The sequence below is a fragment of the Quercus robur genome, chromosome 11 (genome assembly GCF_932294415.1).
Source record: "Quercus robur chromosome 11, dhQueRobu3.1, whole genome shotgun sequence".
Taxonomy (NCBI): Eukaryota; Viridiplantae; Streptophyta; class Magnoliopsida; order Fagales; family Fagaceae; genus Quercus; species Quercus robur.
Genome location: NC_065544.1, coordinates 42,481,911 through 42,495,946, shown reverse-complemented (window position 1 = coordinate 42,495,946; position 14,036 = coordinate 42,481,911). Strand labels below are relative to the sequence as shown.

Below are 14,036 nucleotides of genomic sequence, written 5' to 3'. Positions count from 1 at the left end.
AAGAATCAAAAGAAAAGAAAAACTTGAGCTTCTTGGAAGTTGTGCTAAAAAGGATAAACCGGATTTTAGTGATAATAGCATGTTGTTAAAGAAAGTGTTTAATGCTCTTAACTCCTTGTCTATGTGCATCTCCAGTTCTCATTCTTCCAACCCTCGTCTCACTTCTCATAAGACACTCATTCCAAACAATTGTTCTGTTTGGATGAGGAAGGGTTCCTATGGTTGAACTTTTGTTCCTTTGGTCCTTGATCTAATTCTTTCGATCTTTGTAGGACCCTTCATGCATTAGATGCTTCATTGTCATGCATTTGTGCATCATGCATATCTTTATATGCATTGTTTTGTTTTTGTTTTGATCTTACTTTTATGTCTTTGGTTTGTGTGTGTAAAAATCCAAAACCACATAAAAAGTAGAAAATCAAAAAGTTTGATCGACGTTGTTGAGTTTTGTCTCAAAACTTGTTTTGCCTTGTACCTTTGTGCTAATGGCTTTGTGCATTTTCGAGCATTGCTTGTTTCTTTGCACTCATATCACTGTGGGAGAAATCTTGAAATCTATGTGATTGTTGTAAATAGATCTTCAAACTTGTCATGAATGATTAGTGAATGGTTATGTTGATCTTGAAACTTGCATAGACTTGTGTCTATATATCTTCCCACTCTTTATTTTTGTTTTTGCTAAGAAAAGCTCACCAAATGTAAATCTCCAAATGAAAAGAGATATTGAGCTACAAAAGCCTGTCGCACATTCTAGTATTCGCCTAGAAAAAAGGGTAAGCGACCTTATATTAAAGAGAATGTTTATTCAAAAAGCCAAAGGCTTGTTCATTAAAGTGAAATATCAAATATCACTCTCACAATGAGAGGTGATTGTCTCTAGAGATCAAAATGATCAAATGTTATGGAGTCAAATGTAAAGCTCCAAAATATGTTATCAAGTTTTGTGGGAGGTCATATATACATATTTCTATAATTGAGATGGATCACTTGATCTAGTGCTAATTGTGTATGCATTGGTTGAATTGATCATTGAAGCTTCACATTAGACTAAAGACTATCTCATTGTTGATATCCACACACAACACACAAGTTTATGTTCAATAAATGCCATATTCATTTGTGTGATTGTACTTGATGAAATGTGTTTTCACATGCTCAATCTTTGTTAATTCAAGCGCAAAAAGATTTTTGAGTGTTTTAGGTGTTTTTGGAAAGTATTTTGTTAAAAAATCTGAAAATTTTCAAGAAACCCAGTTTTGCCTGTTTTGGCGACTCAGTCGCGGGTAAGTCAAGTCGCGAGACTCAGTCGCGTCTTCGCAGGTCATTTTTGGCAACTTGTTCGCGAGTGGAAGGTCCAGTCGCGAGGGTTACTCAGAGATTTTGGCGGCTCAGCTCGCGACTCTCTCGCGGGTAGACCTTCCAGTCGCGAAAAACACTTAGAAAAATTTTCAATCTTTTGTCTTTGAGTGTTTTGGCGGCTTGAACTGGCGACTTTGTGGCGACTCACTCAGTCGTTAAAATCGCGTGTTTTGCATATTGAGGGTTATTTTCAAAGTTGTTTTAAAAAAAAAAAATTCATTTTTCCCTCCTGCATCATTCTCTTTGTTCTTACCTTCATCTCTTACCCTCGTTTCTCCTTGACCCTTTGTCTATTCCTGACAAAAAGGGGGAGAGTATACTCTAAAGAGTATGTCGGAGTGTTTTGTCATTTCTATATGACTCTTGTGCACATCCTTTGGGGGAGAAATTCTATTTCTCATGCACATTTGTAGGGGGAGAGATATTCCATAGGGGAGATGCATATACCAAGGGGGAGAAGGCATTGAGATCATAAGAAAACTTTGTTCTGTTTGTTTTCTTGTTGGCTTTATGGTGCTTTGAGTTATGCTTTGTTGTTCTCATTGCATCATGTTTGTGCTTTGGACATACATATATCCCTATGCTATTGTGCTTCTTTGAATGCATGTTTAGATGATCATTTGCTTTGCTATGTGATCATTGTAGTCATTTCTATATGACTGTTTTGGTGTATGATCAAGTTGCTCACATGTTTCACATCATGTTTACTTGATCGCAATTTACTTGTTACATTATACTTGTCCTTTTATTACTTGTTTTACCTTGAGGGTCTAATGTGTTTTGTGCAAGTGTTTCAGGTTACAAGTATATATGTTTCAAGTGCATCACAGTTTCTCATCACTTTGAAGGGGAGAACCTTTATGCACTTTTAGCTTATATTGTTTAAGTTTTTATTCAGTAATTTTGTGTTTGTACCCATGTGCTTTTGTAAGCTTTTAGGGTTAATGTTTTATGCATAGTTTGTAGGCTTTATGGTATGTACCTTGCTTAATGCAGCTTTTATGCTATGTTGAAATTAGTACTTTAATCTAAATGTTCTGCATTTTGGTTTATGTACTGTCACTCTTGTGCCCTTGTAGGATTGTTCCTAGATGCATATGCCTTGTGTGTTATGCATTGGTTGAGTGTTGAGCATACAAGTGTATTGCCTTGTGCTTGTTAACTTGTATGTCCTTATGTTCATTCCAAGTGTGAATGAGCACTGTGATCACTACCTTGTGGTGTTCACTTGGTTGATTAAGCCATGATTTGTTTCTTAACTCCATCTTTGCTTGATCACATATTGCCTATTTCATATGCATTTATAATTTTCTGCTTACAATGATCATGGTGTATTGTTGTGTTTCAGGAGTATTATGTTCATATGATTCAAGTGCTTCACAGCTTCTAGAGTTAGGTGTGAGTGAGTTTTGTTCAACTGTTCCCAACTCACATGTTAAGTCTAGAGTCTGTTTTAGGGTTTTGTCACGGAATAGCCAAAGGGGGAGATTGTAAGGTTGAATTTATTCAACCATCTAATTGGCTTTATTCCGTGCCAAATTTGCTTGTAATTCAGCATTTAGTAACCCTGTATTTAGGTGAGTTTGTTGTAAAGGTAGTGAGTGAGATAGAGTGAAGATTGCTCAAGAGTGTGCAAGAAAACAGAGACTCGCGGTTGGGACTCGCGGGTGACTCGCGGCTGCAAGCCGCCAGAAGCAGCACACGTGCCAAGCATGCTGGAAGATGAACAGTCATGCTAGCTGGAGCACTACAGGACAAAACAGGACAACTGGCCATACGGTTAACTCGCGACTGGATCTCGCGACTTAGTCAAGCCGCGAGGTCAAGCCGCGAGCCACCCCTGTTTTGTAAAACCTGACGTTTCACATTCCTCTCCCAATCCAGTATAAATACCCCTTTTACCCACGATTGAAAGAGAGCTTCCAGAGAGAATTTTGAGAGAGAAACCCTAAAGAAAAACCAGATTGCTTCACCCACAATCTCTACCTTAGAGTCTCTTCAAATTCCTCAACTCTCTTCCTCTCCATTGTCAAATCCTTGAGAGGCATTATACCAAACCTGGTTCTCACCATCATCTTCACTGTGAGACAGTTGTTTGGATTTCTGGGAAGCAGTTAGGAAGGAACCAATCTTCATTGGTTGATGCTATGGTCTAGTAGCGGAATCCGGGAAGCTAGAAAAGAAAAAGGTTCGGCACAACCTCGTTGGAGCAAGAAGCTTGGAGGGCTTAGGTGCACTGGGTAGATTAGGCTTGGAGGGTCTATTGTTGTCCTTGTATCCCAACTGTATTTTCTAGTGGATTGATTACCGCTTGGAGGGCGGCGGAGAGGTTTTTCGCCGAGGACTTCGGTTTCCTCTTCGATAACACATCGCGTGTTGTCTTTGTGTTTGCATCTTCCTTCCTCTCTATCTTTACCTTTATATTATCTGCTGTGGTTTTATTTTATTATGGCTTAGATAGTTTTTAACCAATTTCATATTATAGCATGTGTTAAGTTTCCGCACACTAGTTGTTTGACATATTGCTTGTATTGGTTAAATTGTATTTTGGGGGTCTAAACGTTCAAAGGTGTTTTGTACACGTTTTTGAACTTTCAGAACGTTCAGATGAACCCAGAATATACGCGCTAGTACTCTTAAGTGCAAAACTGAAGAGACAGATCCGTTCCAAAAAAAATCTCTTATACTTTCTAGGGTAACTGCACAAATTTTCGCGCCCATAAAGACCAAGGGATCACCACCGTTCGATCTTCATCATGCCGTAGAACGTGGGAAACACAAAGCCGCCTGTATTTAATGAGGCCATGTTTCGCCTTCCAAGGGCTCTAGAAACGTGTCTCAGGCAGATAAAAAGTCTCGGGAACCGATAGGTGACAAGGATGGACAGGCATTGGCAGATGTCTGATGTCATCAAAACCCTCCTATCCGTCCGAAGAGTCGGATAGCAAGATTTTGAGGGGCTATTGTAGGGCTGGGGAGCTTATGATCCGACCCACGCTCTATCCGGGCTCAGGGCCCGTGCCGAGGAGGTAGTGTGCCGAGGACGAGTGATCAAAGGCCGAGGTGTCAAAGGGAATAGCTGAGGACGACCCTATCCTCGGCATTCCAGGACTTCAATGGGAAGAGCAACTTCTCGATGGAGGCAATCCCCGAACAGCCCCCTGAAGGGGATGTGAATGGGATGGGGCCCACATGGAGGTACGATGCAAAATCGGATCAAGGAAAATACGTCCCCTCCGCATTAAATGCACCTGCCAGCGTCCTGGTCATGTTAATGAGAAAAGACACTTGGACAGTGTAACTTCGATCATCGCAACTAACAGAAAGTAAGAGGGGACAACTGATGGGACGGGTACAGAAGTAAGCACCTGCTTGACCCACAAGTGGAGGGCTAAGATCAACCAAGAAGAACTATATAATGTAAAAATTAGCGCACCAAGAAGGGGGCTGGGAAAAATGGCCAAAAACCAGAACCTCCCAGCCCACCTCCAGGAGAAAGACTCCCAAGGCGAACCCGATTTAAACCATGTATGAACACCACGAGAAACCCACCGTTTGGTGACCAAGGCTTAACCTTTCAAACCCACGCTCTACAAATGATATTGTTTGGGCCTTTTTACGTGTGAACCCAACACTATTACGGTTTGTTACAAATCGTGTCCTTACAGCAACATTCACAATATTTTTTACAACAAATCCTAGATTTTAAACTGCTTTTTATTTTCTATTTGAAAATATCACTATAATTATTTTTTTGCCATAAACAATATGCTGTAACAACCTGCTACTTAGCATTAGTTGTGAAAGTGTTGTGAAAAATATTATGAAAGTTGCATTTTTCTCTATTTTTTTATTTGATTTTTATCTGGTAAAAAAAAATATTTTATTTATTAATTATAAATAACCCTATTGGTTAAAATTTGAGGACCTCTTTTTTACTTAGGGCCTTAGGCAACCGCATTTCTTGCTCCACCATTCAACCAGCCCTGTGTGTGGAGAGAGAGAGAGAGAGAGAGAGAGAGAGAGAGAGAGAGAGAGAGAGAGAGATGCTTTGAGTTTGAATGGAGGATGAGCTTGCGAATCTGTGGTTCATATAGGCAAAGAAAGCAATGTGAAATTAAGATAATGACTTATGAGTCATGATAGACTGACTAAAGTTTTTTATTTTTTGACGGGGACTAAAAGAATATTATTTATATTGTTTAATCACTTAAATAAGAGTATTACACGAAGATCATTATAACTTAATTAGTATATTTTGGTGTTTTTAGTAAAAATGTTTAAAATTTAAATTCTCTTATACCCATTCATTCATTGATATATATTAAGAAAAACAATAGTACTACCAAATTTTAAAACTTTTCGTAAAAAATAAATCAAAATTTAATTTGTCAGAACTCAGAATTATGGTTTAATTGATGCAAACATGATTGGATCTGAATAAATAAAGTAGAACATTTGATATCTTGAGGCTGTACAATTCAAAGATAATTTTACTGACAATTAGCTGAATGCCCAATATTCAATGCCCAGTTTTAGTCAATTTATAGAATATAATATTTCTTAAAATAATAATTAATAGAATGATTGCGTAATAATCTATGTATCATCAATTGTCATATTAACGACAATTTATGTAATTCTTATTAATGACAGCCATGACAGAACAATTCAACCACTAATTGGAAAAAGAAACACAACTTTCGATAAGATTGTAGGTATGCATAACTTTGGATAAAAGCAAAATCAAACCCTACTGTTTAGTAAGATTAATTTTTTTCTTGCCCTAGCCGCTCTATGAGTTGCCCTAACCGCTCTCTGGGTTGCTAGAATGTAGAACTTTGTTATCTTCCCTGGAATGATAACTCATCGCCTCTGTTAATCTTCCTTAGCAGTAGGGCCTTCCTGACCCCCGTGATCCTCCCCGTGTGGTCTGTGTTTTTCTCTTTACCCTTTCATTCTAGCATTAATCACCATGGATGATATTCTTCAAGACTGGAAAAAATTATCACTGACATAGGAAGAGGACACAAAACTCAGTCTGTCAAAGTCGAAAAACCTTCGCAGCAAGGAGTTTGTTTTGGCTGCAAAATTCCTTACAAGGAGAGCCCTGAACGTGGACGCAATAGGCTACACCTTTAAACCACTTTGGAGGGCCAAAAAAGAATTCAAGGTGCGTGAGGTTGGCGACCATATCCTTCTGTTCGTATTTGAAACTGAATCAAATGCGGAGCGGGTCCTCGCCAACGAACCTTGGACTTTCAACAAACATGTCGTTTTGTTATAGAAGTTTGATGGATCAACTCCGGCAAGATACTTGCGATTTACTAAGCTAAAAATCTGGGTACAACTTCACGGATTGCCGATGCGAATGCTTGATTCAGACACTGCAATCGAAATAGGAGAATCAATTGGCCAGGTAGTACCATTCGAAAACTCCAGTGATCTGGTTGGCGGTGACTTCTTACGTATCCAAGTAGAAATCGACATCTGAAAGCCTCTGTGCCAGGGTTGTCGAATTGCACTGGAAGATGACGAAGAGATCTGGGTCTCTTTCAAGTATGAGAAACTCCTTAATTTTTGTTATTGGTGTGGATTAATCTCACATGATGGAAAGGATTGTGAACACTGGTTGGCAAAAAGAGACTCGGAAAAAACAGAGCCTCACGAATACGAACCATGGATGAGAGTGCTGCCGTATAATCCCGGAAAAATTCCGTTCGTGGTGGTTCCTGGCATAGGCGATGGCTTGGGTGGCGTCCCAAAGCCAACTCAATGTTTAAACCATGGAAAGTCCCTTGAAATGGTGATCAACTCCGCTGGGGAAAAACAGGTCCGATCTGGCTCAAGGAAGAAGGACGGTGCTGAACTGGATAATGGAGAGAAATGGGAAACGCGTGACTCAAGGGAGCAAACCTCACTGAATGACCGAGAATCTCGCAACCCAATATCTGAGGTAAGTATCTCTAATTCCAATTTAACTGCCTGCCTTACTAATAATGTTGCCTTTGAAGCACAGATACAGGAACTTGACTTAGAAATCAAAAAGTTTGATAAGCAGGAGACACGTGTGGAAAATAACTCTGTAGTTGCACCATTAGCCACACCAACCAATGAAAAGCCTCTTACCTCGTCCATGCAAAATCATGAAGCACAAGATCAAGCACATCACGTGATGGACAACTCCCTTCCATCTGTTCAAGGTAGCAAATCTTTGCGGACTTGGAAAAGATTGGCAAGAGACAATCCCATGGAGACTGACCCACCACAAAGCCCCACGACAAGAAAGAGAAACAGAGAAGAAGAAGTAGAGTATCTTCCCGAGTTAACCGTCAAAAATCATAGGTTTTAAAGGAAGAAAGCCAACAAAATCTAATGGCGGAGGCTGCTCCGCAGTACCGCCAAGCACAATGAGTTTTATAGTTTGGAACTATCGTGGGCTTGGAACCTGTGAACAGGGAAAGAGCTCGAGGAAGTAATTCGGGCAAAAGATCCCTCCGTTGTGTTTTTAGCCGAAACATGGGCGGAGGAAGTAGGCTAAAAGAAGTACAAAGAAGCATTAAGTTTGATAACATGTTTTATGTGGAAAAAAACCCTAGAGGTGGTGGAGGTTTAGCTCTTTATTGGAAAAACTCCATTGATGTTTGGGTGGATTCTTTCTCCAAATACCATATCGATTCCATAATCAACAAAGGTAGCGATGAAGCATGGAGATTCACAGGTTTCTATTGTGAACCAGCTACACACAAGAGAATGGAAGCATGGAATAAACTGAGGTTGCTCAACACTAGACATAATCTTCCCTGGCTTTGTGCTGGGGACTTCAATGAAATCACTAAAAGTTCAGAGAAGTTGGGAGAAAATAATAGAAGTCAGGCTCAGATGCAACTTTTCCGGGATGTTATAGATGAGTGCGGATTCCTTGATCTTGGATATGTGGGAGACCAATTTACTTGGAGAAAACATTTTGCAGATGGTCATTCTTTGTGGGAAAGATTGGATCATGGGATGGCTAACCATGAGTGGTTCATGAAATTCACAGGCACAAAAATCCACCATCTGCACTCAGACTCTTCGGATCACTCCCCTTTGTGGATCTCATTGGATGGGTTAGACATTCCATCTTATGCTAAACCATTCAGGTTTGAAGAGGTGTGGCTTTCCGATCGTGGGTGCTCAAATATTATTGAATCAGTTTGGTTGTCAAGAGGAGAAGAGGAGGATCATGACCATGTCATGCATAAAATTGATAGATGTGGTAAAGAACTCCAGAAATGGGAGCGGGAATGCTTTGGGAATGTCAAAATGGTACTGAACCGAAAGAGGAAGGAATTAAAGGAGGCTGAAAAAATAGCCATGAGAACTAGAAATAACCATCATGTTCGTGAATTGCAAAAGGAGATAGCGGAACTGGTTGATAAAGAAAATAGACTCTGGTTCCAAAAAGCAAAGGTCACGTGGGCTAAATTCGGGGACAGAAATTCAAAATTCTTTCACAGCTATGCGTCCCAGAGGAAGAGGAAAAACTTGATCTGAAAATTGAAAGATCCAAATGGCCGTGTGATGGACACTAATGAGGACATTGCTGAAATCCTGGTACACTATTAACAGGACCTGCTTCAGTCAAATAATCAACCCTTCTGCCTCGTGGCTACAAACTCCATTCAGAAAGTTATCTCTGAGGATATGAATTCCATGCTCTCATCTGAATTCACTCTCTTGGAGGTAAAGCAGGCCATCAACCAAATGGCCCCACTAAAAGCTCCAGGACCTGATGGTATGCCTCCTCTCTTTTATCAGTATTATTGGAACTTAATTGGACATGATATTTCTCATTCGGTGTTGCATTATCTTAATTCTGCATCTTTACTTGACCATCTCAATCACACTTTTATAACTCTCATTCCAAAAAAGAAAAATCTTGAATTTTTCTCTGAATTTAGACCGATCAGTTTGTGTAATGTTTTGTATAAAATTTTCTCAAAAGTGCTAGCAAATAGACTTAAGAAAATTTTGCCTAATATCATTACTGAAAATCAGAGTGCTTTCATAAAGATTCGACTTATTTCTGACAACATTTTGATAGCTTTTGAATCTTTACATAGTATGCAGAGACACATAGGGAAGGACAGCTATATGGCTATCAAGCTTGACATGAGCAAAGCTTATGACAGAGTGGAGTGGGACTACCTGTCTTCAGTTATGGAAAAAATGGGGTTCAATGAACATTGGATCCGCCTTATGATGCTATGTGTCAAAACTGTGACATATTCCATACTGGTAAATGGGGAACCCAAAGGCATGATCACTCCAACAAGAGGCATTAGACAAGGAGACCCTCTCTCGCCGTTCCTATTCTTACTTTGCATTGAGGGTCTCAATGGGCTGATCAACCAAGCCTCTCAACAGGGCCATATAAAGGGTTATGCGCTTTGTAGAAATAGTCCAAAACTAACCCACCTTTTGTTTGCAGATGATAGCTTGTTGTTTTGCAGGGCTACCATAGAGGAGTGCCAAAGAATCCTGGATATTTTGGAAGTTTATGGAAGATGTTCAGGACAATAGATTAACTGAAGTAAGACAACGATCTTCTTCAGTAAATTTACTCGTGATGACAACCGAAATCAGATAAAGCTGGCACTAGGGGTTCCAGAAATTCTTCAGTATGAGAAATACTTGGGATTACCATCTCTGGTGGGCAAAAACAAAAAAGCAAGCTTCAATTACATAAAGGAGCGAGTTTGCAAGAAACTACAGGGTTGGAAGGAGAAACTCCTCTCACAGGCAGGAAGAGAAATTCTAATCAAAGCAGTTGTCCAAGCTATCCCAACCTACACCATGAGCTGCTTCAAACTCCCGTTGGGTCTTTGCTCAGAAATTGAAAGTCTAGTACGGAAATTTTGGTGGGGCCAAAAAGGTGAAAGGAGGAAAGTGCACTGGGTGAAATGAGAAACACTTTGCCTCCCAAAAAAGGAAGGTGGTATGGGCTTTAAGCATCTAGCCAACTTCAACAATGCTCTCTTGGCTAAGCAAGCTTGGAGATTACTTCATAATAAGGACTCCCTATTCTATAGAGTCTTTAAAACGAAGTTTTTTCCAGATTGCAGCATCTGGGAGGCACAGGAATCTAGCACCGGTTCGCATGCTTGGCATAGCATCTTAGAGGGAAGAGATGTTCTTCTAAAGGGTGCAAGATAGAGGATTGGCTGTGGAGAAGCCGTGAGCATATGGAATGATGCATGGTTACCATCCTTAGAGCACCCACGAGTTTTATCTGATATGGTTCCAGGCTCTGAAAATGGGAGAGTATCTGACCTTATCAATCCAATCACAAGAACATGAGATCACAACTTAGTGCATGGATTATTGTCACCGAATGAAGTTGATTTAGTTCTCAGCATTCCATTGAGCCGCATACCTGTGGAGGACAAGATCATTTGGCCCTTCACCCCATCAGGTAAGTATACTGTAAATTCAGGGTCAAAATTTCTAACTAAATCCAATTTTGTGCAGAATTCTTCAGCCAACCAGCAGCGGCAAAGTGGCATTTGGAACCAGGTTTGGGGGCTTAATGATCCAAATAAAGTGAGGCATTTCATATGGAGAATGTGCAAGGAAGCGATACCATCAAAGCATAACTTAATGAGGAGGAAGATCTTAGTGGAAGATAAATGTGAGCAGTGCGGAATGGAGTCCGAAACGGCAATTCATGCAGTATGGGAATGTACCAAGCTCGATGATATATGGGAGGCTGTTCCAGGCTTTGAAGATCGAAGACAACATGCCATCTCAAATACTAGAGACCTGATTTCTGTTCTGCATGAGAAAAAGGAAAATCTAGAAATAATGGCCATGATAATGTGGACGATCTAGTACCGTCGCAACCAGCTTCGAGTCAGTTCAAATGAGTTCCCCAGATCGCAGGTCCTCCAACAAGCAAATTAGTCCCTGGCGGCCTTCCAGCAAAGCCAACGATCCTCATGTCAGCTCCCTACGTCTCCACGCCATTCCATTCATGCACAGTCGAGTCCGCCCCATATGAATTGCTTCAAACTGAATTTTGATGGGGCTTCTTTTCCGGAGTTGGGTAAGGCTGGACTGGGAGTGGCCATCCATGATAGCCAAGGGAACATGATTTCTTCACTGTTGGAACAAGCGCCGCTACCATTCTCCGCAGATATCGTGGAAGCCATGGCAGCTGCAAGGGCTTTGGTTTTTGCTCAAGAACTGGGTATAGCTGAATTCGTTCTTGAAGGAGATTCAGAAGTGGTGATCAACTCCCTTCGCAGTAGTGAAACCTCTTTCTCTTCATTTGGACATCTACTGGAATCAGCTAAGTCCATGCTTGTGTCAAGTAAGTGCATAAACTTCTCCCATGTACGTAGAAGCGGTAATAAAATAGCCCATAACCTAGCTAGACATGCAAGAAATGTCAGAGGTTTGTCAGTGTGGATGGAGGATGTTCCACCACACTTAATTGATGTACTCTTCACCGATCCTGACTGATTTTATAAAAGTTTTAGTCTTCTTTCTCAAAAAAAAAAAAAAAAAAAAAAAAAAAACCTTCTGTTTATTACTTATTAGAGTTATAGAAACATTTTAGGAAAATTAATTATTTTAGTTTTCTTTCACACTTCTTTTTCCTATTGAATTCAGATTTGGATTTAAAATACTTGATTAAATTGGAAAAACTTATCAATTCAAATGTTACTTGGTCATGAATCATGCCACGTGATAGTATTATAGATGTATTTCCTAAATACAAGTCAAATACCTTTTTATTGGAAAATTATTAGGTACTTCTGAAGTACTATAAATGTGTATTTCCTCCTCTCACATAAATGGTGAGTCCCAGAATGAATTTAATTAATAGGACCTACTATTCATGTGAGAGGAGGGAGTACGCATTTATGGTACTTCGGAAGTACACAATAATTTCCCCTTTTTATTTAAGAAACATATAACTAAGATACCTCAATCTCATAAGAGAGATGAATTTTGGCGTAAAGGTTGTTTTTAAATTGGCACTAGTTAAGGGTCTATTTAATGGGTGCTCTTAGAGCACCCATTAATTAACCATTTTAGAAAAAATTTTACGAAAAATTGAAAAAATTGTATAAAAAAAATTAGTAATTTTTTATTTTTTTATTAAAAATTTTCTTAAAATGATTTATTAGTACATTCCCTTAGAGCATTTAGTAGTAAAATATTTATATATAGGTTTATAGACTTTTTTTTTTTTTTTTTTTTGAGAAACATTTATAGACTAATGTTAGTCACATATGTACTGATATATAAACAAAACCCAAAGTTTGGGATGATCGAAAGAGACATTGAAAGTTAAACTCTCATATGTTGATAAATATAGATTTCGGGTAACTCCTAAAAAAGAACAAGTGTGATTTTGTGTACTTGTTGTGCATGTATAAAGCATTTTTTCTTTCTTGTTTACTAAAACGATAGAAAGTTTTATTCCAAGTAGAACTAACGATAAGTACAATGCTATGGCACCAGTTGTTGGAGTCGATCAGTTTGGCAACATGATCACCTGACGTGGACCCTCCTTGCCATAAACATCAATGCCATTTGATAAGAGAAGCAAATGGTTCATAATGCATATGCCATTAACTTTTGTTTTTCCAAATCGTGTGAATTGTGCTGCTAGTTTTCATTTGTTACAAGAAAATATGATAATAAAAGGAACTTGAGTCTAATTCTAAAAAATAAAATTTTAAAAAAAATATGAAGAAAATAAAAGTTGAGAAAAACTATTAAACATGTGTTTCTATCCAAAATAATAATAATAATAATAAGTAGTGGTAAAAGAAAATTTGATAAGGACAATTAAGTTGATATTTCTGTCCAAAAAATTGATAAAATAGTATTCGTTATAATTAAATATTGCATATGCACTTGGCAGTTGGCACAATAAGGTGACAATTAAATAGGAGATCCACTTTATAACCACACCTTTTAGAATCTAACTTTTATTGCATATTATATATAATTTTTAAAATCCTAACAATTTATTATTTTCTTTTAAAAACATTTTATTAGGAAATAACTAATTTATATTTTATCATGCCACACTCACAAATCACAAACAAACGTTGATTAACATTATTTTAATATTTAATTAATTGAACTTTGAACTTTTGATAATGTCATAAAATTAGATTCTCAAATCCTTAGTTATAAAAATTGTACCAAACCACCAGTTAAACCATGAACCAAAGCATTATCTTGAATGGTTTGGTGTAAAATACCAAAATATGCAATAATTCATTATGAAACCAGGTAAATTGATAGATTGCACATGTTAATCTTTTTAACCTGCAAATAAAACCAAAAAAATACAGATTGGTTTGCATAGAACAAAAACAACCAATATCACAATGATAACACATGATTGATTTTAATCATCAGTTGTCTTTAGAGATTTAAATAATTTTGTTATGCTCTAGGGTTTAATGATTAAGTTAAAAATTTATTTTGAATTTCTATGAGAGATTTTGTTTCAAGACTTTTGGACTATATAACTTGCTTATTGGATGATTTATGTGAATGATGTGTTTTTTTTTTTCTATACTCTCTAACTTTATGTCATATGATGCAATTTTTTATTGTAAGAATTTGTTAATTTACCTAAATGGAGTGTTTTTATTTTATTTTAGTTG

At 38.2% G+C, this 14,036-nt stretch overlaps 1 protein-coding gene across 1 annotated transcript; it reads left to right on the top strand.

Moving 5' to 3' along the window:
- The first annotated feature begins 11,397 nt into the window (after positions 1-11,397).
- LOC126705055 (uncharacterized) lies at positions 11,398-11,865 on the top strand. Its single transcript, XM_050404013.1, has one exon. The coding sequence runs from the start codon at positions 11,398-11,400 to the stop codon at positions 11,863-11,865; it is 468 nt and encodes a 155-aa protein (XP_050259970.1).
- Positions 11,866-14,036: the final 2,171 nt, after the last annotated feature.

Bases quoted from the DNA above. Each gene is read 5' to 3' on its own strand.
- LOC126705055 (XM_050404013.1), top strand. From the start codon at position 11,398: ATGAATTGCTTCAAACTGAATTTTGATGGGGCTTCTTTTCCGGAGTTG.